We start from the raw sequence: 27,387 nt of genomic DNA on the forward strand, positions 1-27,387 counted from the left end.
TTTGCGGGACCCTGTCCGGTCCCAGCTGCTAGGCCCTGGAAAAGAGCGGAGACCTGGCTTCCAGCCCCCTCATGCACACAAACACCCACCCACCCCAGCTGGGGGAAAATACAGGCCGGGCGGCCAACGTCAGAGGCTGACCAGTCGTGTCCTGTCAGGAAGCGGGCAGCCTCTGAACTCACCCAACCAGAGGCGTTACTGTATTGTTCTGGACACAATCGGCTAGACTGTGCGCCAGCTCCAACTCCGGGCAAGGGGCGGTGGGGAAACGGTTGCCACTGGGGTCAGGAGGACAGGGAAGGGGAAGCGGCTCGTCGTAGGCTGGATCCGGGACAGGAAAGGAAGGGGCCGCCGCTAGGGCCGGACCCTCCACTCCGCCGCGTGCGTGGAGCTGCAAGCACGTGGTCTGCGCAGGAAATCGTCGCGGTGGGGAGGGGTCGCTAATTCTCTCTCTGTTGCCGGGATTTCGGACCCCCCTCGCGGAGGTTTGGGTTTGGGTTGCGGCGCGACCGGCCGCGCTAGTTGCCGTCAAAGTGAGAGTTTAATAAGGCCCCAGCTGAGAAGGGAAACTTGGGAAGACCGAAGGAGCCTAGCAGGCAGCCTCCTTCCGACCTCAGCCAGGTTTCTGTCTTCGCAATCCCTACGCGAAGAAGTCAATCGAGAAACAGCCAAAGCTCGTGTTATATCCGGGGAGGGAAAGAAGAGGGACGGATGCAGGACCCAAAACAGAGCTCACTTCACAGATGCGCGCGGGCGGGAGAGGGGCCCGAGAAGAATCGGGACGCTGGGGTCTTGTTCACCCCAGAAGCGCCTGCACCCCGAGGACAGACTTTTTCCGAGCCCACCCTCCCGCCTGCGCTAGAGAGAAGATCTGCAAGCGGGGCTGGCAGGCTTCAGGGTCGAATGGGGCGCCCCCAACTGGAGGAGTCAGGCCCGCGGAGTGAATCGGCGTGCCGCCAGGGACGCGTCCGCGGTGGTAAAGACCACAACCACCTACTGGGCCGCAGGCGTCGAGCTTCCCTGAGCCTTCCCCGAGCCTGCCCACTTCAGGTCCCCGAAGTCCGCAACACCAGCCCCGGCTGGAAACTCAAGGGGCGTGGGCGTCCCGCCAGCGCGCATTCCCCTTCACCTGTGCAGGTGAGTGGGCGTCCGCCTTGCCTCTCTTTGGGACGCCCCCACCCCCACTCCACGCCATGCTCCTTCCTCATTCGACACCCCTGGAGCTCTAATTTTCCCCCTGCTTCTCCAAGCCTCCCTTTTCTTCTTCTGGACCAGGCCTGTCCTAGAGTCTCTGAAGTGTTGGCATCCTCTCGGTCCCCCATTTCTCACCCCTCCCGTCTGGTTTCCTTTCGTCCCCTCGTCGGGGATCGGGCTGGGCTGGCCGAGTTTGGTACTCACAGGGTAACGGTGCTGTTAGGCAGAAGGCCGGGCTCCGGAGGCTCCGGGAGGTCCCCGCCGCCGCACACCACCCTCCTGCGTGCCGGGTTGGATGAGCCGCCGCTTAGCCCCTTGGGCCGCTCCCCCGAGCACTTGCAGCTGCGGATGGGGACCGGGCAGCCGGGCGCGCCCCAGGTCCCGGGCACCAAGAGCAGCAGCCAGGGTAGCAGCTGCAGCAGCAGGCGCGCGGGCGCCGCCCGCATCCTGCGTCCCGCGGTGCCCATCAGCCCATCGCCCCGCGGGGACCGACAGCGCTGGGGCCCGTCTGCGCGCCGGCCAGAGGGATCCGAGAGTGCGGGAGGCGTGCTCAGCGGGGGCCCGGGGCGCCCGAGGGCGGGGCGGGGGGCCCTGGGCGGAGGCAAGCCCCGGGGTCCCCGCCGCCGCGCCCCGGGGGCATGTCCGGCGAGCGCCCCGGCGGGGAGGACGCGGGCGCGGCTGTCAGCGCGGCGCGGGCGGCCCCAGGCGTCGCGGCCCGAGTCTCTGCGCGGTTCTCCCGGGCCGGTTGAGGCCGGACCCCTCCGCGGCGCTTGCTCGCTCTGCGCGGGGCTGGGACCTAGCGGATCGCGCCGGGCTCCTGCCGCCGCCGCCGCCGCCGCCGCCGCCGCCGCTCCGTGCCATGGATGGAGGCAGCTCGGCGCGGCGCCGCTCCCGCCGCCGCCAGCCCCCTCCCTCCCTCCCGAGCGGGCGCCCTCCCCTCGCCAGCTCGTCCGTCCGCGAGGCCCTAGCGCCTCCCGATACGCAGCCAGGCCTCTGCCCTCCTCGGAGCCTGAGCGGGCCAGCCGGCTTGAGGCCCCGCAAGTTCCCTGCACCCGCCTTGAATGTAGACTTTTTCTCACTCCCGCCCCTCTCCCCTGAGGCAGGAATCTTCCTCCTGACAACCCATCTCCGACCTCAAAGCCAACCGCCGTCACTTTTCACAAAATCTTCCCTCACTCATTCCTGTCCAGCCTGCACCCCATATCTCTGGGACTTTCGTTGACCTGCGGGCTTGGCCAGAGATGTCCATGTTTTGGTTTAACTTTGTTCACTGCTCTGGGGTTGCTGAGGCTCGGCTTCCCTTGACCCCTGACCTGATGGGCCAGTCTGGAGGCCGGCACTCACTGCAGGATCGTAGCCAAGTCTTAGGAGGCTCAGACCCTCCTTGCTGCTGGCTGACCTCGCCCAGTGGGGGGTGCATGTCTTTCTGCCTAGGAGGGGTCAAAGGCCAAGGCAGACAGGCTAGATCTGCCACCGCCTACCTTTTCCACATCCACGTGTGTGTTTGGGGGAACAGTGGGAATGGGGGGGATGGAGAAGGGAAAAGCAGGGGTGTGTGCTGGGAGTGGAAAAAGCACTGTACCCAGTCAGGAGGGCCCTTTCTAGGCAGCTCTAAGGACACATGGGGGGGGTAGAATCTTGGGGGTCAAAGTGGGGCCCTGCCTGCCCCCTAGTTTGTGAATGCAAGTTGTTGCCTGAAAACTGGTTAGCGGTGGTGGTGGGAGGGCACTCAGATGGGTTTGAAAATCACCTTGATTCCCAGATAGACTGAAACACAAGCTGGGACAGAGGGACAAATGAAGTGTGGCCCAATGTGTCTGCTTCTTGTCTTCCCACAGAGGCTGCCTTTTCTGACACTTGCAGGGAGATGCAGGCTGGGGGTGAGGAGTAGAAATGGCACCTTTGCTGTGGAGATGAGGCTACCAGGGTTGAGGGGTTCCTGGGCAGAGCTCCTTTTCCCATCCTTCGCTGGGCCACCGAATCGGCCACTGTAGTGACCGTCACCGTCTTTGTGTGCCCTTGGCTCTGCTGGTGTATGTGGCACCTTTCCTAGTACAGTGGCATATCAGCTGGGTCCCCCACCCCCTTTGCTGGGAATGGCTTCTTTCCCTCACATGAGCGGCAGATGCCAGGCCCAGACACTGGCTCCTTCTGGCTCCACAGGTCTGTCCCAGTTGCAGGCTCTGGTTCCTTCAACTTCCAAAGATAAATAAATAGTGACTGCAAATGGAGGAAGGGAGAAGACGGGCCTCCCTCAGCAGGAGCCCTCTGCAGGGCTGGCAGGGGCCGGGCTTGCATTCCTAGGAAGGGTCGTCACAGAGCCACGGCCCAGGGCAGGCCTGCCACCCAATCCTCTGGTTCACAGGCCAGGGAACTTCTCAGAGACCAGAGCAGAGGAGGCCTCTGGCCTGGGTCACACAGTCTTTCTGTCATTTCTGTTTTTTTTTTTTTTTTGCTAAGTGAAGGCACTCAGAGGCTGGAAAGGAATTCCACTGCAACATCCACTCTCTGAGGCTGACATTTAATGAGGCGATGCTTTCCCACAGGTGGGAATGAGGTGGAGACATTTCCAGGACGCTGTCCTGTCCTGTTGATCATCACTTTTGGCCTCTATACTCACTCAGGAAGATGAGTGGAGCTCGAGTGACTTTCCATTTTACAAGTATGGTGAGGAAACAATGTCTGAGGTGTAAAGAGCCAGCGCTGGGAACTTAAATTTTTTTTTTTAATTTAATTTTACTGAAGTATAGTTGATTTATAATATTGTGTTAATTTCTGCGGTACAACAAAAATTCCTCATATGTTGTATATATTCATATTTATAAATATTCTTCTTCCTATTCTTTTCCATTATGGTTTATCACAGATCATTGAATATAGTACCCTGTGCTATACGGTAGGATCTTGTTTTCCAATTCTTTTTTTTTTTTTTTAAGGGCCACACCCACGGCATAAGGAAGTTCCCAGGCTAGGGGTGGAATTGGAGCTGCAACTGCTGGCCTACATCTCAGCCACAGCAATGCCGGGTCCCAAGATCCAAGCCGAGGCTGCAACCTACACAGAGCTCATGGCAATTCCAGATTCTTAACCCACCAAGCTAGGCCAGTGATCAAACCCGCATCCTCATGGATACTAGTTGGGTTTATTTTTTGCTGAGCCACAATGGGAACTCTCCGATACCTTTTTTTTAAATTATTATTATTATTTTTAATTGTTATTTCCCCAATACAAATTTCTTCTACTGTACAGCATGGTGACCCAGTTACACATACATGTACACATTCTATTTTCTCACATTATCATGCTCCATCATAAGTACTAGACATAGTTCCTAGTGCTACACAGTGGATCTTGTTGCTAATCCATTCCAAAGGCAATAGTTTGTAGCTATTAACCCCAAGCTCCCCAACCACCCCACTCCATCCCTCTCCCACTTGGCAACCACAAGTCTATTCTCCAAGGCCATGAATTTCTTTTCTGTGGAAAGTTTCATTTGTGCCATATATTAGATTCCAGATATAAGTGATATCATATGGTATTTGTCTTTCTCTTTCTGACTTACTTCACTCAGTATGAGAGTCTCTAGTTCCATCCATGTTTCTGCAAATGGCATTATTTCATTTTTTTATGGATGAGTGGTATTCCATTGTGCATATATACCACATCTTCCTAATCCAGTTGTCTGTCAGTGGACATTTGGGTTGTTTCCATGTCTTGGCTACTGTGAATAGAGCTGCAAAGAACATGTGGGTGCATGTGTCTTTTTTAAGGAAAGTTTTGTTCAGATATATGCCCAAGAGTGGGACTGCTGGGTCATATGGTAGTTCTATGTATAGATTCTAAGGTACCTCCATACTGTTCTCCAGAGTGGTTGTACCAGCTTACATTCCCACCAACAGTGCAGGAGGGTTCCCTTTTCTCCAACCGCCTCCAGCATTTGTTATTTGTGGACTTATTAATGATGGCCATTCTGACTGGTGTGAGGTGGTATCTCGTGGTAGTTTTGATTTGCATTTCTCTAATAATCAGTGATGTTGAGCATTTTTTCATGTGCTTGTTGGCTATCTGCATATCTTCTTTGGAAAAATGTCTATTCAGGTCTTTTGCCCATTTTTCAGTTGGGTTGTTGGCTTTTTTGCTGTTGAGTTGTATAAGTTGCTTGTATATTCTAGAGATTAAGCCCTTGTCAGTTGCATCATTTGAAACTATTTTCTCCCATTCTGTAAGTTGTCCTTTTGTTTTCTTTTTGGTTTCCTTTGCTGTGCAAAAGCTTGTCAGTTTGATGAGGTCCCACTGGTTTATTTTTGCTCTTATTTCTGTTGCTTTGGGAGAATGACTTGAGAAAATATTCATAAGGTTGATGTCAGAGAATGTTTTGCCTATGTTCTCTTCCAGGAGTTTGATGGTGTCTTAAATATAAGACAAGACTTATATTTAAGACTTAAATATAAGTCTTATTTAAGTCTTATTTATAAGACTTATGTATAAGTCTTATTTAAGTCTTATGTATAAGACTTATATATAAGTCTTATTTAAGTCTTAAATATAAGTCAAGACACCGATACCTTTTTAAATGCTCTTTTCTCTGAGCTACCCAAAAGCTTTTCCCCTTAAATTTTTTTTTTTTCCTGGTTATCTGTTCTCAGAGGTGTAGGGTGGAATGAATGAGTTCATTTGAGATAGAAGGATGACTCAAACTTAGTTCCCAACCTCCAAGTATCTGGTTAGGAAGCTTGACCCTGGCCCTGATCTCATGTGATCAGTTCTTCAGGGAAGTAAGGATAAGGTTCCATGATAAGAGGGAGGAGGCTGAATTAATTCTGTCTGAAGCAAAGGGGGTGGAAGGCTTACCCAAAGTTTTAGTCCAATCTAGAGCAGAAGACCTAATTCTACTACACCATAATTATCTTCTTAAAAGGGGCCTGGGCTCACATCCACCTAACTCTGCTAGACCATAATTATCCCCTTAGGGGCCTGGGGCTCACATCCACTATGGTTCCTCTAAAGAACTGTTTGCCTTTGCTGGGTGCTAGCTGCTAGCCAACTTTTCTCTTGCCCCCAGCTTCAGTGCTAATCCATTCACCCTTGTCCAGGAGTGGCTGGGGCCTCTTATCCCCACGATTGAGCAGACCCTTCACTGGGGGCAGCTGAGAGTGGAAGATGGGTCACAGTCAGTGTCCCCACCCTTGGAGCCCTGAGCAGATAAGAGCTGGCACAGGAGACACACACTAGGACAGTTAGTATCTACTGCAGGCTTGTTAGTGCCGGATGCTTGTGACTACATTTTACAAGAATTAGCTCATTTTGTCCTCACAACAGGGTGATGATGGCTGTTTAACAGACAAGAGGGGAAAAGGCACCCTAATAGTAACTTGCCCAAGGATACACAGCTCGGAAGTGATGGATGCAGGATTTGAAGCCAGCCCTCTGGACTCCAGAGTCCAGTTTCAGCCACCATGCTCTGTAATTTCAAGGGGAGGAGGAGGCTGTCAATAATTACCCCAAGAAACTCCTTCGCTTCCTCTTGAGGTTTTCTCCTGTGATTCCCTCTCTGAGCTGAACCTTTGTAGACATCTGCTCCCAGACTATAGCTGGTGATAGAACTGGACTCCCGTCCCTTATTCTTCTGGAGGACCCAAGGAAGGCAGAGGCTTTCTGAAGGAGCTCCAGTGTAAGAGAAAAGTAAGTGCGACTAAAGACTATTAGAGACTAGAAACGTGTGTATAGAATTGGAGCCGGCAATGGCTAGCCTCCCAGCTCCAGGCCTGTGAAGGGTCTTTAGATTCTCAGGTTTCCCAGCTCCCTCTGTGCCTTCTAGAGGTAGGATCCTAATACAGACCTGAGCCAACAATAGATGACATTATGACTCCTAAATAGTTGATTACTTTCTTGTTTTTTGGGTTTTTTTGGCCATACGCATGGCATACAGAAGTTCCCAGGCCAGGGTTTGAACCTGTGACACAGCAGTGACTGGAACCACTGTAGTGACAATGCAGGATCCTTCAGGAGCCACTAGGGAACTCCCATGACCCATGATTGGATGGAAATGCAAATGTGACATGAGCAGCAACCCGCAGAAATGGGTAGGAATTGTGGGATGTATCAGATAAGTACTTGAGCCTGCAAAGGATTCCCTTCCAATCAGACTCCATCCCACACAAGGCACCTGTATATCCTTTAGGCACTCCTACAGGAGAGGCTCATAACCTCTGTCTCCATGAAAAATCAGACTCACCCTTTAAGGGAAATGATGAACTTCTTCCTGTGTTTCAAGCACTGTGCTTCTAAGGGCATGAGATGCTGAAGCTGGATTCAAATCCTGGGCTCTCCATTTTACTGATGGTGTGACTTTGGGCAACTCAATTTACCTAAGCCTCAGTTTTCTCATCTGGGAAATGGGGACCCTGAGCTCCTAAAAACCTTGGCCTTTCCTGAGTGACAGGAATATCTTCTGTGATTCTTCTGGACCTTCTGGGGCATACCAGAGTTTATGCTAATGAGGGTGGTACTCAGGATGGGAGCTGGTCACCAGAAAGAACTAGGCTTGGCACTCTCAGCCCTACTCACTCTTCCCTGGGGCAAGATGGGGAGACTGGCAATTGAGCCTTTTTTGCTTTATTTTTCTAAAGCGAAACTTTAATTTTTTTTTTTTTTTTTTTTTTTTTTTTTGTCTTTTTAGGGCTGTGCCCGCGGCACATGGAGATTCCCAGGGTAGGGGTCCCATCAGAGCTAGAGCTGCTGGCCTATGCCACAGCCACAGCAACGCCAGATTTGAGCCGTGTCTGTGACCTACACCACAGCTCACAGCAACGCCGGATCCTTAACCCACTGAGCAAGGCCAGGGATTGAAACCGCAACCTCATGGTTCCTAGTCTGATTTGTTTCCGCTGTGCCACGGCAGGAACTCCAAAAAAACTTTTTTCTTGAGCCACATCTGTGACCTACACTGCAGCTTCACTGGATCCTTAACCAACTGAGCGAGGCCAGGGATCAAACTCGTATCCTCATGGATACTAGTCAGGTTCTAAATCTCTTGAGCCACAATAGGAACTCCTTTCTTCTTTCTTTTTTGGGAAACTTAACTACTTTTTTTTTTTTTTTGGCTGCACCCAAGACACATGGAAATTCCTGGGCCAGGGATTGAATCATAGCCACAGCTACGATCTACGCCATAGCTGCAGCAATGCTATATCCTTAACCCACTGGGCCAGGCCAGGGATCGAACCCATACCTCCACAGCGACCTGAATTGCTACCATTGGATTCTTAACCCACTGCGCCATGGCAGGAACTCCTGGGCCTGCTTTTCCTTCTCTGCTCTTTGTCTAGAAGCAGCAGCAGAAGGAGGCCTCGGTCCTGGGGGAACATCCTTGCCTGTGAATCCAGCTTTCAGGAGCATCTCCTCCCTCTCTTTAGGTTCCCCAGCCTGATTCTCTGGGCACCACTGCCCCCTTCCCCTGGGGTCACTCACTCCTGGCCACTCGAAGCTGGTGGGAAGCCTCAGAGAAATGCCCTCACTCACAGCTGAGGCCCGTCAGCAGCCTGGCAGGATGGATTTCAAATCTGCTGGAAAAGTTGGTCTTTGTGGGGAACCCCATTCCCTGGGATAGCTGTCCTGATGCCTGGCTGGCCTCTGTGGGGCTTTCTGGAGCTGGCCCTTTGATGTTCGCCTCTCTTGTCACCACCCTCCGCTTCTTGCCCCTCTTTGTGCTTCTCTTTCTCCTTTCCTCTCCTGCTGCTTCTTTGTGCATTGTCCCTCTCTCTCTCTCCACACCCCTTTCTCCTTGGAAGGTCAAGGTCAGGCTTCTGTGCAGGTCTATTTCCTAAGACCTATCAGCCTGCCTGGGGGTCCTGGAAGGTGCATGGGGATGAAGGGGAGGTTGGGAGAAATGCAGTCGAGGGGCCCTCCCTCTGGGCCTCCTGTCCTGAGGACAAGAGGACTGGTCGCTGGGGCCTTGACACTCAGGGTATGTGAGCCGGTGTGTCTAGTTTTGGTTTCACTCTGGGCTGATTTTACCAGTTTTGTGCCCTGGTATCCAGCTGGGTCTTTTGTTGCAAGCTGGGGGCACCAGAAGGAAGCAGAGGCTTGGGTGTCCATGCTTGAAGCATATGAGGGGGCAGCCTCATTCTGTCAGCCCATCTTGGTGAGAGACCTGTGAGGGAAGCTTGCTGGGCACTCAGAGCTTTATTTTTTATTTTTACTTTTTTTATGGCCACACCCCCAGCATATGGAAGTTCCCAGGCTAGGGGCAGAATTGGAGCAGCTGTAGCCACTGGCCTACGCCACAGCCACAGCAACGCCAGATCTGAGCCTCATCTGTGACCTACACCAACAGCTTGTGGCAACGCCAGATCCTTAATCCACTGAGTGAGGTCAGGGCTTGAACCTGCATGGGATACTAGTTGTGTTCTTAACCCGCTGAGCCACAACGGAAACTCCTCGGAGCTTTAATTGCCTCTTGGAGTGGCCTGCTCTTCCTTGGCCTCAGTGGATGGTATTTCATTTCTGAAGGAAGGCAGCAGTTTGCCGACAGCCTTTATCTGCTCTGTTCATCAGAGCTGCGCCCGCCTGTTGCTCCACGGAGAGTCCAACCGACTGTAAGCCCAGCTGGCTGGGTTCAATGCTGGCCCCTGACAGCTCCTGAGCTCTTACTATGTGCCAGGGACTTCACGTGCTTATTCACTTGGAAATGTCACAGGGACACCAAGAGACAGGACACCTGTTGACAAATGAGGGAACTGAGACATCAAGGGGGTTTGTCTTTGGCCCAAGCGAATGTGACTGGTGAGGAGCAGATTTGGGATTCAAACCCAGACAGACATGAAGCGAACCTTGTGGCTGTGCATGTGAGTGTGTTTGTGAGCACACAGCTCCAGGCCCTAGCGTGGTCCTCTCCTGTATGCTTTTTTCAAACTCACCGCTTAAAGACCTTTTGATGCCCAGGTTCCTTGAAGTGGACACAGTGAGAGCCTTGTTCCCTGTTCCCCACCCCCTGCTTGAGGGAGGTCCTGGGCCTCAGCTCAGAGCCCCAAACGGCACAAGGGCCGCCCCAGTGGGCCTGGGCCTCACCGGTGAGAAGAGCTGCGCCAGGGATGGGCCCTGCCACAGCCGGGCATGCTCAGTATGGGAGACAGGCCTGTGACCCGTCACACAGGGAGGCCCGAGGAGAGGAGAAAGGTGGCTCTCGTGTGGACCTTCTAGTCACCAACTTGGGACGTGAAGAGCCTTACCCAGGCAGAAGCATCGTCCCAGGGGGCGGGGGGTGGGCTGCCCTCTTCCATTGGTGCAGGACCCAAAGTCCCTGCAGCAGCAGCAAATTCCTGCCCACGGATGGATAAAGCAGTAAAGCAAAGACACTTAGAGACCACAGTTTGTTTGTTGTTTGTTTGTTTGTTTGTTTGTTTGTCTTTTTGCCATTTCTTGGGCCACTCCTGTGGCACATGGAGGTTCCCAGGCTAGGGGTCGAATCGGAGCTGTAGCCACCGGCCTACACCGCAGCCACAGCAATGTGGGATCTGAGCTGTGTCTGCAACCTACACCACAGCTCCTGGCAATGCGAGATCATTAACCCACTGAGCAAGGCCAGGGATCGAACCTGCAACCTCATGGTTCCTAGTCGGATTCGTTAACCACTGAGCCACAACGGGAACTCCAGAGACCACAGTTTTGAGGGGTCCTTCTGGTCACCAGTGATTTATGGGGAAGAGTGATGAGGGAGATCAGAGGGAAAGATGGATGTTGGATGCAGGGAGGGAGATGGCTGGGCTCACTCTGAGCCCCCAAATGTTGGAACACCCCCCTCTTCCCTTTTGGAAGCCAGGAGGAGTCAGGAAGCCTGTGGACAAGATCAGGCTGGCTGGGGCGGCGGGGGTGTCAGGGGAAGCCCCAGACCCCAAACAGCTGCTGGCTGGGCATGAAGGTATCTATGGGGAGCCCTAGGGGATCACGGCAGCAGCCCCTGGAGTCTGTGGCCCAGCTGTAACCCCCCCTCCCTAGAGCCCACCAGCCCATCCGACGAGGAGTGCTGTTGGCAAAGCCACCTCGCAGATCTGGCTTTATCTTCCCCACACATTGAAACCATCAGGCCTGGCCCTCCGTGCAGCCTGCCTAGCTCTGTCAGGGAGAGACACTGCTTTCATCCAAACCAGACCTTCCCTCCACTCCGGGGGGAAGGGGGGGCAGAGAGCCCTGGAGCCAGTCTCAGAACTTTTTAAAACATTTGTCTGCTATTTCGCTCTCCTCGCTGAGATGTTCAGAGGCCACCTTCCACTCTGGGCCCCCTGGCTCCACCCTCATCCTCCACAGGGCGTTTTAGTTGGTGCTGCAGAAAAGGGGAGTTTGGTGGGGGGCCCCCAAAGTGCGGAGCTCCTCCATCAAAGCAGTGAGGGCCCTTCTGTACCTCCTGTTCTGGGGAAGCCAAATCAAAGGCAAACCCTGAATTCCTCATGCTAGCGGCCAATAAAAACCTTGCTTCAGTGCCGGCTTCCTCTGCTGAAATCAGATATCCTAGCAATAAACAAGTCCGAAAGGCAGGGAAAAGCTCTTACTTTTTGCTTCTGATTAGTTTTTCTTCCTTAAAAAAAAAAAAAAAAAAAAAATCTCTCTCCTATAACAGGATCCTGCCCCAGAACTGGACCCTTGCCCGAACTCCAGAATCTGAACCCCTGGGCTCCTGCAGGCGAGGGTGGGGCCTGGTCTCTGGAACACTCAATGGCTTTGCTCAAAGGCAGGTCAAAGGGGGTTGGGGTAACAGGCTTTGCAGCCTGGGGAGCTGGCTCTCAGCTTACAGGGGTAGATGGATTTTCGGCCTCTGGCTGCTGATGGTGGGCAGAAACTATAAGTGGGGAGTTTCCAGTGTGGCTCAGAGGGTTAAGGACCCTGACTAGTATCCATAAAGATGGGAGCTTGATTCCTGGCCTTGCTTAGTGGGTTAAGGACACGGCATTGCTGTGAGCTGAGGTGTAGGTTGAAGGTGCAGCTCCAATGTGGCATTGCTGTGGCTGGGGTGTAGGCCGTGGCTTACAGCTCTTATTTGTCCCCTAGCCTGGGAACCTTCATATGCTGCTGGTGCTGCCCTAAAAAGCAAAAAAAAAAAAAAAAAGAAAGAAAGAAAGAAAGAAACAGGAAGTGGAGTTAGCATATATTGAGGCCACTTTTTTCTAAGGTAATCCCTCCCAAGACCTCCCTGTTCACAGTGGGCCGTGTTGAGTGCACGGTGAGGAAGCCAGGCAAGGTGGGTCTTGAGGCATGAGGATGAGGGGTGACACTGGGAAGGCAGAGAACTCGGAGTTTCGCTTCCTCGCCTGGCTCACTAGCTCTCTTCTGGGCTCCACCTCATGTCCCCGACTGTCCCAGGGCAAGTGGTCCTCCACATGCTGCCTGCTGTGAGGCACACCCTCCCCTCAAGCTGACATTTCTCCCCCCAGCCCCCGCCCCCACCCACAAATAGGTTTTTAAGTGACTTTGCTGTCAGGGATGCTATTGTTTGTTTTTCCTTCTGACACTATCTCTCTGGAGAGTTTCTGGTCAAGAGAATTATGTTGAGGCTGCAGATTGCAAGAGAATTGTGCCTAATAGGGAACAGACAGACAAGACACCTTTCATGTCCAGCCAAGTGCCCCCCCCAACTTCTCATCTTCCCTTTTGGCTTCAAAGTTGGCCCTAGTTTGTGCTAGTTTCCTCAGTACAGCTGGTGAATAAGGTCACACATTGATTTTATTTTGGAGATTGGCAGCTGGGTCCAGCTTAGCTCTGAAGCTGGGGAGCAGCATGGCTCTGCTGGCGCATGGGTGGGGGAGCACCCTTGCGGGAGCACAGCCAACCAGCCAGTGGGAAGAACCTTCTAGAAGGTGCTCCACACTCAAAGGGTGGCTGCTGCTCCTTAGTGATCTCAAAGCTCAGGGCTTGAGCTTGTAAAATTTAAATGCAAGATAGGTGCCAAAAGTGCCCCCCATCTCTGTCCCCACCATGTGTCATGTGCTGGACTTTATAGGAAAAGTGTTAGCTCTGAGGTCCCTTGGGACCTTGAAGTGCTTTCAGGAGAAGAAATCTACTCTGTGAACAGATACTCAACCACACACAGCCCAAGCCTATACAAACTGGGTACAACTGGGTGTTGCTGAAGCAAAGTGGGTGGAAAAAAAAAAAGATCCTTTCTTTACCTCTGTGCTTCTTGAGTGGAAGAGAGATTAGCAAAATGTCTTGGATGGTTGGATTCTTTCCCCCTTAGTCACGAGGCTGATGTAACAGCATTCAGCTGATTTCATGGTAAAGACAGTCACAGTTCCCAGAGCAAATCATTTCAGGTCACCCATTGCACACCCACCCTCATCATAGCCCTTCAGGAACTGGTGGGCGAGTCTTCCCCCATGGGGCTTTGGTGGGAACCCCAGGGCCATCTCTTGTCTGAAGGACAAGGATGTCCTGGATGTGCAGAATGTCGCATTTGAACTCCTTCCTTCTTGCCCAGCCTTGGGGAACAGAATTCACCACCTGCCTAGCTGTGGAGGCAGGAGGGCGCAGTCCTGCACTCTGGGCCCTGCAGGCTGTGACACAGTTTGAATCCAAGTGAGGGAAACAGGATAACAGAAGGGGAAGGCTGATCCCACTCAGGCTGGCTTTCATTCTCTCCTTCCTTCTCATCTCCTCTATGTGTGGTTTCTTTTTCTTTTTTTCTTTTTCCTTTTAGGGCCACACCTGGGGCACATGGAGGTTCCCAGGCTAGGGGTTGAATTGGAGTTGCAGCTGCTGGCCTACACCACAGCTTACAGGCAACTCTGGATCCTTAACCCACTGAGCAAGGCCAGGGGTTGAACCCACATTCTCATGGATACTAGTTGGGTTTGTCACTGCCGAGCCATGATGGGAACTCCACTAGTCAGATTTTTAACCTGCTGAGCCACAATGGGAACTCCTACGTGTGGTTTCAAAGTTGGTTCTGTGTCAAGATGTGTCCGTTCTCAACAATTACTACAGGCTGAACACATCCAATTTTTTCATGGTAAGAAGGTTCTCTTAAATGGAGCTTAAAAATCTAAGAATACGCCACTTGCTAATTATCAAAGCATGAAACAACAGAAGATGCCAGTGGGGTGTGGTCAGCAAGCTCTGGGCCAGGAATCAAAGGTCTTCACTTCATTTCTTGTCCTGACACTAGCCCACTCTGACCTCAGGAAAGGAGCACAGTGAACCTGCTCCAGGCCTCAGTGTCCCGGCCACAAAGGGATGCCGCCAGACAGCCCCCATCACCCTACCAGGTGCTGGGAGGGTGAAATGAGAGATTATAGGGGATGTGCTTTATGTGCCATGAATGATTTAAAGGGGGGGGGGGCGCAGTATGAATATTAAGAAGCTGCTTTGTTGAGATGCAAGGGAATCTGTGAGGAACTTCCTGATGATGAAACCTGGATGGATGATTGCGAGCCTTTGAGTGTACGGACCTACTAGACAGGCACCAGGCGGTGGACAGCACTGTCAGGGAGACAGGCTGCGTGGACCAGTCTGTCCCAGGCCAGCCTGCTGTTGTCCCTCAGGAAACTGGCCGTGGATGCTGTCAAGGCTTTGATGAAAACCTGGACATACTCATACCTGGCTGGTGTTGAGGAAAAAGTTCTAACTTTGTTCATTCTTTTCTACACAAAAGGTGCCAGCCTGTGGTGGACACACTGGACAGATGTACTTTGGTTTCCTTTCCCAGTCTGGGTTGGAGTCAGCCTCCCCCACTTCTTCTTTGTCGTTCTTTCCTTTGGCAGAGGTGTGCAGTGGCTTGATGTGGGATCTCAGTTCCTAGACCAGATATTGAACCCAGGAGGAGGTGGAGAAAGAGCTGAGTTCTAAGCACTAGGCCAACCAAGGAACTCCTTGACCTTGGTTCTTGATCTCTAGGCACAACAAGCCAGAAAGCTCTCTGGTTCAGGCTGTTTCTCTCCCAGATATCCCACGGCCATCCTCAGAACCCTCAGCCAGGTTTGCAAACAAATGTGGTATTTGGAAGAAACTTGTGACCCTGCCAGACTCAGCCAGATCACCTGGGAAAAGGATGTTCTCCCTGGACTATTTCTGCCTCTTTCAAGGTAATTTGCTCTTTGAGTCCCAATGCTTGCCCCTCAGGTTAGCCAATGTCGCCACCTAGAGGCAATTTAAGTTTTTTTTTTTTACAGCAAAAGGCAACCATTTTTATTTTTATAATTTCCTGAAATGCCAACATTTCACTTTCTTGCTCTTTGAAAGTCCAGAATCCTGTTTATTTTTATTTTTTGGCCATGGCTTGCCGTGGATCTTAGTTCCCAGACCAGGGATCGAACCTGGGCAGCAGTAATTAAAGTGCCAAGTCCTACCCATTAGACCACCAGTTAACTGCCCAGAATACCGCTTTCATCCATGGTGTGGCTTGGGCAGCCTTGGTGACCAAGGGGAGCCCTTCTCTGAGGCCAATTGTACGATGCCAGAGACAGGCACAGCGGCTTCCTGTTGGGTCCGATGCCCGCCCCTGCTATTATATTCACTACACCAAATCGTAGAAAATAAACTTTTTAATTGCTTTGTAATTGGCACAGATGGCATAATTCAAACTCACATTTTTATTTAAGAGATCCTGAAATATCACACTCTATATTTGATTCAAACAGCACAGGAATCGTAATGGTTTTAGGTTTTATAAAATTACATTTGGCAGCAGCATTGTGTTCTGGAAGTTGTTTCATAAAATTAAAGACTGGGGCTTGGATAAATAAGAAAAACCCATTTAGAAAACAATGACCCAGACTACAGTCATCGGTCGTGACTCTGAGAACTGTGCTTTCTGGTTTTCGAAGAGCTTGCTACTCTATTAACAATCAAGGGCTGCAAAATCCTGGCTTAAAAATACGATCATCAGGAGGGGAGGCTACAAATGAGCCTAAAAAGTACTTACTCCCTCGGAACAGGAAGCTCAGAGCCAGGCCGCTGTTGAAACTATGAGCCTTCAATGTCTTGGAAGGACTCTCGTTTCTGGGAACTAAGAGATTCACTGGTCTTTGATGAGCAGTCACCACAATGAGGACCATGGTGGCAGAGAAATCCATCCTTTCATTGGATTTCCATCAGCGCAGGGCCTGGGGTTGGGCGGGGGGGAGTACCACCTCTTGAGGAGGATGTCAGAAAGGCCCAAGGCCCGCTTCTGTAGGTTGCCCGGTAATTTTCAGGGTCAACACCACAGGGTGGCCAATGACACAACTCTCATCAGCCACAATGTGGGTTTGGAAGATTAACTTGAGCCTGAAGTGAGCAGGACTGCTTATTCCAGAGCAGAGACCAATGTTTACTGGGTGGGATGGAGACTGAGGGCAGAAGCCACCATGCCCCCAGAACAGCAGAGATGACTAATCGTTGGGGTGTGTATGGAGTTGGAAATAGGACTTTCTATTAAAATGGATGACAATGGGAATTCCTTCTGATTCTGGTGATTATGGGCAGTCACCGAGTTTTGTTTTGTTTTGGCCATGCCCATGGCACGTGGAGTTCCTGGGGCTAGGGATCAAACCTTCGCCACAGCAGCAAACTGATCCACTGCAGTGACACTGGATCCTTAACCCACTGTGCCACAAGGGAACTCTCTCACCCAGTTTTAACCTGGGAAAGGCATTCATGCCTTGGTTTGTGGTCCTGGGTGAAGTTCAAGCCTGAGCGCAACTCCTGGCTGTTAACTAGGTGCTTGTTCTGCAGAAATGTCTGGACTTCTCAAATCTAGTCCAAAGCCACTACTTGAAGTGAGCTTCCTGGGTCAGACACGAAAAGGTGGTTTTCATCCATGCACATGATCCTCGGTGAGCTCACTCCAGGTCACACGCGTAGGGCGTGGTTGTGCAGTAACGTGGATGCAGAGGTGAGAGCCCAGGTGCCTGCATACTTAGTGTTCGTGGACCAGCCCTTGGGCTGGACCGCTTTTCAGTGTGCCTGGGCCATTTCTACTGGGGCCTTCAGCTCCGCTGTGGGCTTGTCCAGGGCAGCTTTCTTGGAGTAATCACGCTCTCCAAAAATAGTGCTTCCAATTCGGACATTCGTAGATCCTACTTCAATCTGTGGGAAAGAAGGACTGAGGGCTGAGGGCAGAGTAACAAAACACTATGGATGCTGAAGCGCCACCACATTTGAGGGGCTTCTTTTTAAATTTTTTCTCCTTTTTCAGGCTGCACCTGTGGCATATGGAGGTTCCCAGGCTAGGGGTCGAATCGGAGCCACAGCTGCTGGCCTACAGCACAGCCACAGCAACTCGGGATCTGAGCCACATCTGCTACCTACACCACAGCTCATGGCAATGCCGGGTCCTTAACCCACTGAGTGAGGCCAGGATCAAACCCACGTCCTCATGGATACTATACTGGGTTCTCAACCTGCTGAACTACAGCAGGAAATCCTCAAGGGGCTCCTCGGCAGAATGATGAGGATGCAGCTACAGAGGACCAGGAGGCAGAGCATCTCGCAGGTATGGTGCTACCCCTGGGGGCGGTGTCTGAGAAATCAGTAAGGGTTTCAGAGATTGAGGGACATGACTGGCACTGAGAGGGGTGGGGGACAGGGGTCGCAGACAAGTGGGGCACAGCAGCACAAAGAAGGGCTGTGGTCCAGCCCATGCGCCTTCTCATGGGCCAGTGGTCATGTGGCTCCTGGTCACTAAACCCAGAGGGAAGTTTAGAGTTTGATTTTTGGAGCTTAGTAAGTTATTTACCCCTCCAGAAGATCGTGTATTTGAGCTGCGAACACAGCACACCTATGTCAGTATATACTTAGGAGTTGCTGTCAGGGTGAATCTACACGTTTTTTTTTTTTTGTTTTTTGTTTTGTCTTTTTGCTATTTCTTGGGCCGCTCCCGCGGCATATGGAGGTTCCCAGGCTATGGGTCCAATCGGAGCTGTAGCCACTGGCCTACGCCAGAGCCACAGCAATGCGGGATCCGAGCCGCGTCTGCAACCTACACCACAGCTCACGGCAATGCCGCATCGTTAACCCACTGAGCAAGGGCAGGGACTGAACCCGCAACCTCATGGTTCCTAGTCAGATTCGTTAACCACTGTGCCACGACGGGAACTCCTACACGTTTGATTAAACAGCAGGCTACCTCCTCATGACTTACTGCCACATAACCATGCCAAAGCATGAACACAGTGAAATGCCTTTTGAAGAACTGTAGTTTAATTTCTTTCCTTTTTTTAAAGTATGCTTTTTAAATTTATTTTGAAAAAATAAAGTTAATATAAAACAAAAAAAGTTTATTTATTTTGGCCATGCCTATATCACAAAGAAGTTCTAGGACGAGGAATCAAACAAACCTATGCCACAGCAGTGACAATGCCAGATACTTAACCTGCAGAGCTGCCAGGGAACTCCTTAATTTCTTTCCTTAGATTCCACTTAGGGAAATATATTGAGTTAAAAAAAACCCCTTGTGTATCAGGCAAAAATTTCTATACATTTCATTTCAAAAAAGAAGGGTGGGAGTTCCTGTCGTGGCTCAGTGGAAACAAATCTGACTAGCATCAGGTTCCATCCCTGGCCTCTCTCAGTGGGTTAAGGATCTGGCATTACCGTGAGCTGTGTGTAGGCTGGCAGCTGTAGCTCCAATTCAACCCCTAGCCTAGGAACCTCCGTGTGCTGTGGATGCAGCCTTAATATAGCAAAAAAAAAAAAGGCCAGGGTGGGGTGGAGTTCCTGTCGTGGCTCAATGGTCAACAATTCCAACTAGTATCCATTGAGAAGAATTCGATCCCTGGCTTTGCTCAGTGGATCTGGCATTGCTACAAGCGTTGGCATAGGCTCTAGCTGTAGCTCTGATTTGACCCCTAGTCTGGGAACCTCCAAATGCCGTGGGTACGGCCCTAAAAAGACCAAAAAAAAAAAAAAAAAAAAGAAGAAGTAGGGTAGGGGACATCATCAAAATAGGTGAGAACCACAGCTACCGGGTGCCCTACTCCTACAATGAGGCATTTCGAAGGTTTCTCCAGCAAAACCCCGTTCTCGCTGTGGACTCTTGGACCCTACCCCAAGGCACCTAAGGGCATGGAGGATACTTACTGCGTGCTGGAAGTCCACGGACATGCCCATGCTCAGCTCCACCTGGTCAACAGGGATGTGCAGCTTCTGACACAGCTCCTCCCGGAGGGACACTAACACCTGATAGGAAGACCAGTGCAACACCCATGTCACTGCCTTCTCTGAGGATGCCTGACGGGGGGCTGAATCGGGACATCTCTGCCAAGGAGTACTTGTTTCCTCCTCATGGTTTCCAGGCCTGTCAGAACTGCCAGAAGTTACTGAAAGGGTTTCTGGCAAATTCTCCTACTTTCAAGAAGACTGTCAGTCACTGGAGAGGGAGCTGGAGCTCATCTTCTCTAAAGACCAGGTGTTAGCCAGTTTAAAGTCAGGTGAGAAAGGTCTGTGGGGGTTTGGGAACCTGTTGTGTTTTGTATATGAGGAGAGTTCCATAGAGGGTAATAACTGAAACAATGCCATTTGCAGCAACATGGATGGACATACTAAGCTAAGTGCAGTAAGTCAGGCAAAGACAAATATCATGCGATATCACTTAGATATGGAATCTAAAAAAATGATACAAATGAACTCAAACAAAATTATGGTTACCAATAACCATAAGGGGAAAGGTGTGTGTAGGGGTATAAATCAGAAGTTTGGGATTAACAGACACACACTGCTATACATAAAAGATAAATAATCAACAAGGACCTACTGTATAGCATAAGGAACTATACTCAATATTCTGTAATAAACTATAGGGGAAAAATTCTGAAAAAGGATGGATATGTGTAGATGTATAACTGAATCACTTTGCTATACACCTGAAACTAACACAACATTGTATATCAACTATAATATAAAATAAAAAAAAAAAAAAGAGGGTACCAGCATGACATGACAGGCAAATTCCAGGATGTCTGCGGAATTTACCATGATAGCCAGCCCTGCAAAAGGATCTCGCTGGATGCTTCCCGCCCACATGAGCAGTGGCCCCATCCCTGACCCCGAGTACCTGGAAGTCTGGATTTGGTCCTTGACTAAGATCATGCCCAAAGCTTCCGATGGTCATCAGCCCCACGAACTCCAGGCTGGGGCACTTGGCTTTCACGTGTTCTACCATGGCCACTGTCTCTGAAGGGAGCAGGCCATGTTTGCCTTCACAAAAAGAAATAGAAGATGCTTCTATCAAGGTGTTTTATTGTTATTTATTCATTTTCTTTTTATGGTTGCACCTGAGGCATATAGAAGTTCCCAGGCCAGGGGTGAATTGGAGCTTCAGCTGCCAGCCCATGCCACAGCCACGGCAATGCCAGATCCTTAACCCACTGAGTAAGGCCAGGGATCGAACCTGCACCCCATGGACACTATGTTGGGTTCTTAACTCACTGAGCCACAATGGGCACTCCAAGATGTTTTATGAAGTGCCCTTCTCATCCCTTCCTCATGATGGAGGAGGTGACTCTCAGACAAGAGGGCCTCTTGGAAGAACTTGTCCTGGAGACCAAAAGAGTAACTTTAAACTGAGGTCTCTGTGAGGCTGCACCCCTCTGAAGTTTTTCTTTCTCTCTCTCTTTTTTTTTTTTTTTTGTCTTTTTAGGGCCACACCCAGGGCATATGAAAAGTTCCCAGGCTAGGGACAGAATTGGAGCTGCAGCTGCCAGCCTATGCCACAGCCATAGCAATGGCAAGATCCAAGCAACGTCTGTGACCTACACCACAGCTCACGGCAACGCCAGATCCTTAATCCAGTAAATCAGGGATCAAAACCGTGTCCTCATAGATACTAGTCGAGTTTGTTACCACTGAGCCATACTGGGAGCTCCAAAGTAATTTTTTAAGGCCTGAGAAGTATTATACATGTAAACATGCAATCTCTTTTGGGGGCATGGTGACCTTTCATGATCAAAGTCACAATCCCCTTCTTGACTCCCCTTGCCTGCCTTCTCAAAAATTCAGAAATAACAAATCATAATGTATTGAAAAACTACAAGTGGGCTGGCTGAGGCTGCCACGGTGCACAGAGACCCTACGTACAGGCTTAAAGGCCCACGATTTCCTTCTGTCATCTGAGCCATCAGATGCCGAGGCCCTCATTCTTCCTGAGCTCTCCCCATCCTAAGAGAAGAAAAGCCCATGATGCAAGTCTGATCACTTACTTTCCTCTCCACTGGTGTTAACCTGGACCATGACCTTTAACCTTTCAGGAGAACCTTTTTTCTGCCACGAACTGTTAACCTTGTCAGCCAGCTTCATAGAATCCACCGTTTCCAGCATGAAAAGATTGGGGACAGCTGCAACGAGAAAGTGGCAAGGTCATTCTTTACTCACCCGACGGCAACAAGCAATGTACCCCAAATATTTTCTTGGTAGATGGAAAAGTAATTCCTCAGGGAAAGAAAAGGACTGTTAAGTCTTCAGTTCAGCTAAGAAGGCTTATGTGACAGTTTTACTAATATGAATTCGAATGTCAGCCCACTGCTAATTCGGAAGGATGAAGAAGGAAGAGAAGCAAGGACATGTTCCAACCAGGTGGCACATGTATCCCTCTAGAAACTTGGAGAAGCTGGTACCTGTAGATTCCGAATAGCAGGCTGATCTGATTAAAGTTCAGTTCAGATTGAGAGGAAGAGGCCAAGGTGACAATAAGGAAAGGAGAAACAGCGAGAAAGTCAAAGTGCTCCCCTGGCCTGGTGTCACCCTGTCCTTAAACTTCCTGGGGTGGGGGTGCGCATATGCAACAAGGACATGGGAATGACCTGGGAATGACACTGACAGCTAAGGGAGACACCAAAGTTGCCAAAGCCACCTCCTTTCCCAAAGATGCCTGTGAAATGAAGTATTTGTCTTGCCTCAGAAACAACATCAGTGGCTCACTTTATTAAACACTGAAATCCTTTAGGCAATATGCTAATCACTTTATATGCACTCTTCCTTTCTTTCTTTTCAATTGAACTATAGGGAGTTCCCGTCATGGCTCAGTGGTTAGCGAATCCAACTGGGAACCATAAGGTTGTGGGTTTGATCCTTGGCCTCGCTCAGTGGGTTAAGGATCTAGCGTTGCCGTGAGCTATGGTGTGGGTCACAGACGCAGCTCGGATCCCGCATTGCTATGGCTGGGGTGTAGGCTGGCAGCTATAGCTCTGATTAGACCCCTAGCCTGGGAACGTCCATATGCTGCAGGTGCGGCCCTAGAAAAAGACAAAAGACAAGACAAAAAAAAAAAAAAAAAAAGAACTATAGTTGACTTACAAAATTGTTAGTTTCAGGCACACAGCCAAGTGAATCAGTTATCTATCTATATATTTTTCAATCCTTTTCCATTATAGGCTATTACAAGACATTGAATATGAAACTGAGCAGGACCCTGTGCAGCTCCTGGGCACATAAGCCTTTCTGTGTCTCCCCCATTTCTTGTTTTTAGGGAATAAGCTTCAGCCACCCTGACCTTCCCTGAGTTCCAAAGGGCTGGTGCAAACAGTTGCTAATCAGGGAAGGAAGGAGCAGTCAAGAAACAATAGGGCAGACTTGGGGCACAGTCCTGGTTCCTCTTCAAGAAATATGTATATGACAATATCTCTGAGTTCTTCTGCTGAACTAAAACAAATGAAAGCCAGACAGGAAGACCACCAGAACCAGTCCTGGGGCCACTAAACGCCAACTTTGAAGAATACAAACTTGCATCTCCCTTGATCCTTCTCTGTGGCCCTATTTTCTACTCCCAAACTACAAAACCACTTATACTTCCTAATCTCTCCCAAGGGAGGGCACAGTCTTTAAGGTATGAGCCTGCTGTGGCCTCCTTTGTTTGGAACAGCAAGAAAGTTATTTTTTTCTTCATCACCTAAAACTCTTCCTCTGAGTTTCTATTTGGGACCGGTGGACAGAGGTCAAGTTTCGGCAACAAATATAGTTCCCTGGGCTCTACAGTAGGTTCTTGTTGTTTACCTATTTTATGTACAGTAGTCTGTATCTGTTAATCCCAAACTCCTAACTTATCCCTCCCTTCCCCCTAGTCATACGGCTAAATCTTTCTAGTTAGTTAATCCTTTTTTTTTTTTTTTTTTTGGCTACACACATGACATGTAGAAGTTCTCCAGTCAGGGATCAAACCCGAGCCACAGCAGTGACAATGCTGGATCTGTAACCACTGAGCCACCAGGGAACTCCCAGTTAATTTTTTTTGTTAATTTTTTTGTCTTTTTTTTGCCATTTCTTGGGCTGCTCCCGCAGCATATAGAGGTTCCCAGGCTAGGGGTCAAATCGGAGCTATAGCCATCAGCCTACACCACAGCCACAGCAACGTGGGATCCGAGCCACGTCTGCAACCTACACCACAGCTCACGGCAATGCCGGATCCTTAACCCACTGAGCAAGGCCAGGGATTGAACCTGCAACCTCATGGTTCCTAGTCGGATTTGTTAACCACTGAGCCACGACAGGAACTCCCCAGTTAATTTTTAATTTTATTTTGTTTACTGTAGTTCACTGTATATTGTATTTTATTATTATATACTGTACTTGTAATACATAAAATTAACATATTTTTGTATTTTATTTACTGTAGCCTTTCATTTAAAGGGAAAAGGACAAAAGTGTCACCTTTGGCAGCTGAAAAATTTTAAGGGCTTTGGTTCCTTTCAATTTACTTCACAGCCCACCAGAAAATATCTAATGTGCAGAGGGGGGCAGGTTCCCAAGAATGTGGTACCCAGTCAATTGTGAGTTCACACTGTTCTTATTATGATGTCTTCTCATGTCGAGAACTAAGATTTCTTTCCCAAAAGAAATTGCAAAGCACAAACAGCAAATTTGAAACATTCTAAAAATCTGTTATCTCTTCCACAGAAGGTACCGTATGTAAGTGATACAAAGATCAAGAAATTGTGTCATCATATTTAAAATTTTATCTTACCCATCAATTTGTTGACATTTTGTTTCTGGAGATGGCCAATGAAGTGCCATTTGATCTCAGGACACGAAGACAGAATCTGAGGAGAAAGAGGTGACCATGTTTGACTTAGACTGTGTGGAGGCCTTGCTGCCTCAACTACCTTGCACGTTCCCCTCTGACCTTTCAGAGCTTATGCAATAAACCACTATCATCGTCATCTTCAGTCAGGCTCCTGAGGATACTCAGGGGAAACCTAGGGCTTCTGTTATGTGTCACTTGTTCCAATCCACTCCCTCTTTCTTTCTGATATTGCCCATTAAAAAAAAATCAACTAATAAGAGCTTTCAAATGTCAAAAGGATCCAAGATCATAGCAAGCTCCTAAAATCACCAGCTTCAAAAAGCTGCACAGGAGAAAACCAGTCTTAAGAAACTCTAGATGAGAAATATTTGGGGCTCAAGGTGAGTGTATTTCTACCATCAGATCTAAAACTCTACCACCAGCGTGGGTTTTTAATTCTCAACTGAAAAGTCAAGAATTTATTTACAAACTAAATAATTCAGATTCCACTTACTTTAGGGTTTGAGGCTTTTTCGAGCAGTTCTTGAACCTAAAGGGTAAAAACAGAACAAGTCAGGAGCCTGGCAACCATGACTCTTCCCAGGGCACAAGCGCAGTTTGGAAAAGGACTCTTACGTAGTTCTCCCCGAAAATGCGCTGGCCGTGATTGTAGGCCTCGATCACCATGTCTGCAGGCTTGGTCTTGCTGACCGCTACGAGCCGGGGCTGGATGGCGGGGAGTTCCTGCCAAGAGGGAGAGAGCCAAGATGAGTGAGCATTTGGGAATAAGATCCCAGTAAGTCCTATAGGATAGCCTGGAGAATTGATTGCACAGATCTTTAACTTGGCATTGTGTAAGATCCACTATTCTTTTTCCTTTTCTTTAATGACTGTATCTGTGGCATATGGAAGTTCCCGCACTAGGGGTCGAATCAGAGCTGCAGCTGCCGGCCTACACCACAGCCGCGGCAATGCCAGATCCGAGCTGCATCCATGACCTACATCACAACTGGCAGCAACATCAGATCCTTAACCCACTGAGCAAGGCCAGGAATCAATCTGCATCCTCAGGGAGACTACTTCAGGTTCTTAACCCGCTAAGCCACAATGGGCACTAGGGGATCTATTTTCTAACACTGTGGGAAGATGAGTAGCAAATGATGTTGACGAAAAGTCTTCTGTATGCTTGTATTGAAATCTAATGTGCTTAGCTACTGAATATTAAGCAAAAGACTTCTCTCTCAGGAGAGCTGGGCAGGTAAGTAAAAGCAGTGGTTCCTTAAAGTGTGGTCTTTGACCAATGGCATCAGTTAACACCTGGGTCCCCCTCCAGATCTCCTGAATCTGAATCTCAGGGTGTAGTCTTTGAATCTCCTTTCAAACAAACTCCTTTCAAACAAACTTTATCAGACAATACTCTTGCATACCAAGGTGGGTGGTTTAAGAAGCACTTCATTAAGGGAAGGCATCTCTGTTAGGAAGGGAGGCCACTTTTGGCTTCTGAAACCCCAAGATGAACATCTGGCTAACCCCAAGGTTAATTACACTCTGGTCCTGGGGTAATTATTAATATTGCCCACGTGCACTCTCAAAAGCGACGCCCTTAGGGTTACTGTAGTTTTTTTCCTTCCTTTTTTGGCTGCCCCATGGCATATGGAGTTCCCAGGCCAGGGATCAGATCTGAGCTGCTGCTGATCCCTAACTCACTGTGCTGGGTCAGGGATTGAACTTTTGTCGCAATGCTCCAGAGATGCCATTGATCTTGCTGTGTTACAGTGTAATTGTTCAGTCTAATCAAGAACCAGGGGCCAAACTGATGCAAAGACACAGAAGACTCTGGACTCAGGATAAGGTTTATCCGACCCCCTTCTCACGGCCATTATGTAAAGAGCGGGGCTTCCCTGAATTCTGCTGCAACCAAATCCACACAGAGAAGAGATTCATCTGTCCTCACATGGCTTCATTTTCATTACCCCATCACCCTCCGGAACTTTTACAGAATCAATGTTCTCAAAGGGTCTGAAGAGTTAGATCAGTTAACAGAGTTTCCCCTTCCTTCTGAGGGCTGCACTGCTGACTTTTTATGAGACTGTGTCATGTTTCCTAGAATTATGAGGTAACAGTCTTTAGGGAAAAAAAGTGGAACAGGTAGCCCATCTGCGTAAGTTATGTTGGGAGAACTCCCCAGGGCGATATTTCTTAGGGGAATCTCTAGCTTAGCTTTTTCTTGGAGGATCATTAATGCCGGAAGGAGGAAATTCAGGGTTAGAGTAACTAACTGACTTGTTTAAAATAATACCTAATTAACAGCCCAGAAAAAGCTATACTAATACAGGTCTTCTGTCTCCAGGCCAGCTGAACTCTGACACTAAATGCTTAATCAGAGAAAACTTTGATCTCTCTATTCAAATATGTCTCACACCACACCTTTCAGCTTAAACTTGCACTGAGGAGGGGCAGATGGTAACCTTTAAGTAAGTTCCAAGATACCAACTATATATAAGGGGGAAAAAAATCTCATCTTAAACTGCTTGGGAATGGATGTCTAGTTCCCTCCTGCCCCAAACGCACAAGTGCAGCTCTAGTGTCACCCAAGTACGGCCAATCCACCCTTTCCTTCGTTTTCGGGTGGAACTGACATTTACTGTGCATCTACTATCTGGGACGCTGCCACACACGTGATCTCGGCAGATCTGGCCTCCTTTGGGTACTCCTGCAGTGGACATCCCCTTCTGCAGCCTCTGGGTGCAGGCCTGATCCCTCTCCCCTCTGCCAAGGCGGCTGATCCCGACACAAAGCCAGATGGGTAAATGGTCGCGATGCCTGGAGACCAGTCATTTTCCCGGGGTAGCGATACCTTTTGCTCCAACTAAGCCAACCTCCAGAAAACCTGACAGATGCTGAGGAATCCTTTTACCAGCCTCCTGGGGTCTCGGCAACCCGTGCCAAAGCCAAGGCGGCGGCCAGATCTCGCTCCTGCGGGGAGACCCCTCTGCGTCACCGTGACGACCCATTCCCACGCAGGCGTCTCATCTCCTCCAAGCGGCCGCCCACCGTCCCCACGAGGTCCCTTTTCTTACCCGCGGCCGTCGCGCCACCGCCTGCTGCACGCGCTCATTCACTGCCCGCAGAGCGAAACCGATTCCCAGCTCCGCCGACATGCTGCCAGCCTTCCACATTCCACAGAACCGACTTCCAGCCCCGTACCCGGGCACCCGAGGCTAAATCCCCTT

The 27,387-nt window shown here is 49.8% G+C and overlaps 3 protein-coding genes and 1 long non-coding RNA gene across 7 annotated transcripts in view; 2 read left to right on the forward strand and 2 right to left on the reverse strand.

Moving 5' to 3' along the window:
• The window catches only part of ADGRA2 (adhesion G protein-coupled receptor A2), a 38,143-nt gene extending 36,030 nt beyond the window's left edge, over positions 1–2,113 (reverse strand). For both annotated transcript variants that reach the window (XM_003133366.5, XM_085000042.1), the window contains exon 1: positions 1,399–2,113. In XM_003133366.5, the coding sequence (XP_003133414.3) occupies positions 1,399–1,661 (263 nt within the window). In that variant the 5' untranslated portion in view covers positions 1,662–2,113. The remainder of the gene's footprint in view (positions 1–1,398) is intronic.
• Positions 1–27,387, forward strand: part of LOC146395873 (uncharacterized) — a 979,457-nt gene that overhangs the window by 268,658 nt on the left and 683,412 nt on the right. The window lies entirely within an intron of this gene.
• On the forward strand, positions 201–18,438 carry LOC146395876 (uncharacterized). The gene is made up of 2 exons (XM_085000092.1): positions 201–1,137; positions 15,126–18,438. The coding sequence occupies exons 1-2, from the start codon at positions 712–714 to the stop codon at positions 15,195–15,197; spliced, it is 498 nt and encodes a 165-aa protein (XP_084856218.1). The 5' UTR covers positions 201–711; the 3' UTR covers positions 15,198–18,438.
• Positions 15,711–27,383, reverse strand: PLPBP (pyridoxal phosphate binding protein). 3 transcript variants are annotated; one of them, XR_014829914.1, is made up of 8 exons: positions 27,235–27,383; positions 24,791–24,898; positions 24,669–24,704; positions 24,116–24,191; positions 21,360–21,494; positions 20,216–20,358; positions 18,862–19,341; positions 15,711–17,390 (listed from the first exon to the last, which is right to left on the reverse strand). XR_014829914.1 is itself a non-coding variant. In XM_003133369.5 (8 exons), exons 1-8 carry the CDS (start codon positions 27,331–27,333, stop codon positions 17,119–17,121), a joined length of 828 nt encoding a protein of 275 aa, XP_003133417.1. In that variant the 5' UTR covers positions 27,334–27,383; the 3' UTR covers positions 15,711–17,118. The 3 variants fall into 3 exon arrangements, 2 of the variants coding, with proteins under 2 accessions (XP_003133417.1, XP_013839538.1); XM_003133369.5 differs by having other exon boundaries at positions 15,711–17,250; positions 19,243–19,341; XM_013984084.3 differs by having other exon boundaries at positions 15,711–17,273; positions 19,243–19,341.

The sequence above is a fragment of the Sus scrofa genome, chromosome 15, assembly GCF_054392235.1.
Source record: "Sus scrofa isolate SSC_HxYL_T2T_F1_AM1 chromosome 15, Sscrofa_HxYL_maternal_Yorkshire_Landrace_v2.0, whole genome shotgun sequence".
NCBI classification, from domain to species: Eukaryota; Metazoa; Chordata; class Mammalia; order Artiodactyla; family Suidae; genus Sus; species Sus scrofa.

Bases quoted from the DNA above. Each gene is read 5' to 3' on its own strand.
- LOC146395876 (XM_085000092.1), top strand. From the start codon at position 712: ATGCAGGACCCAAAACAGAGCTCACTTCACAGATGCGCGCGGGCGGGA. The intron at 1,138-15,125 runs GTGAGTGGGCGT...TTTCTCTCCCAG, and splicing joins ATTCCCCTTCACCTGTGCAG to ATATCCCACGGCCATCCTCA.
- PLPBP (XM_003133369.5), bottom strand. From the start codon at position 27,333: ATGTGGAAGGCTGGCAGCATGTCGGCGGAGCTGGGAATCGGTTTCGCT. The intron at 24,705-24,790 runs GTAAGAGTCCTT...TTTACCCTTTAG, and splicing joins GCATTTTCGGGGAGAACTAC to GTTCAAGAACTGCTCGAAAA. The intron at 21,495-24,115 runs GTAAGATAAAAT...TTCTCGTTGCAG, and splicing joins AAATGTCAACAAATTGATGG to CTGTCCCCAATCTTTTCATG.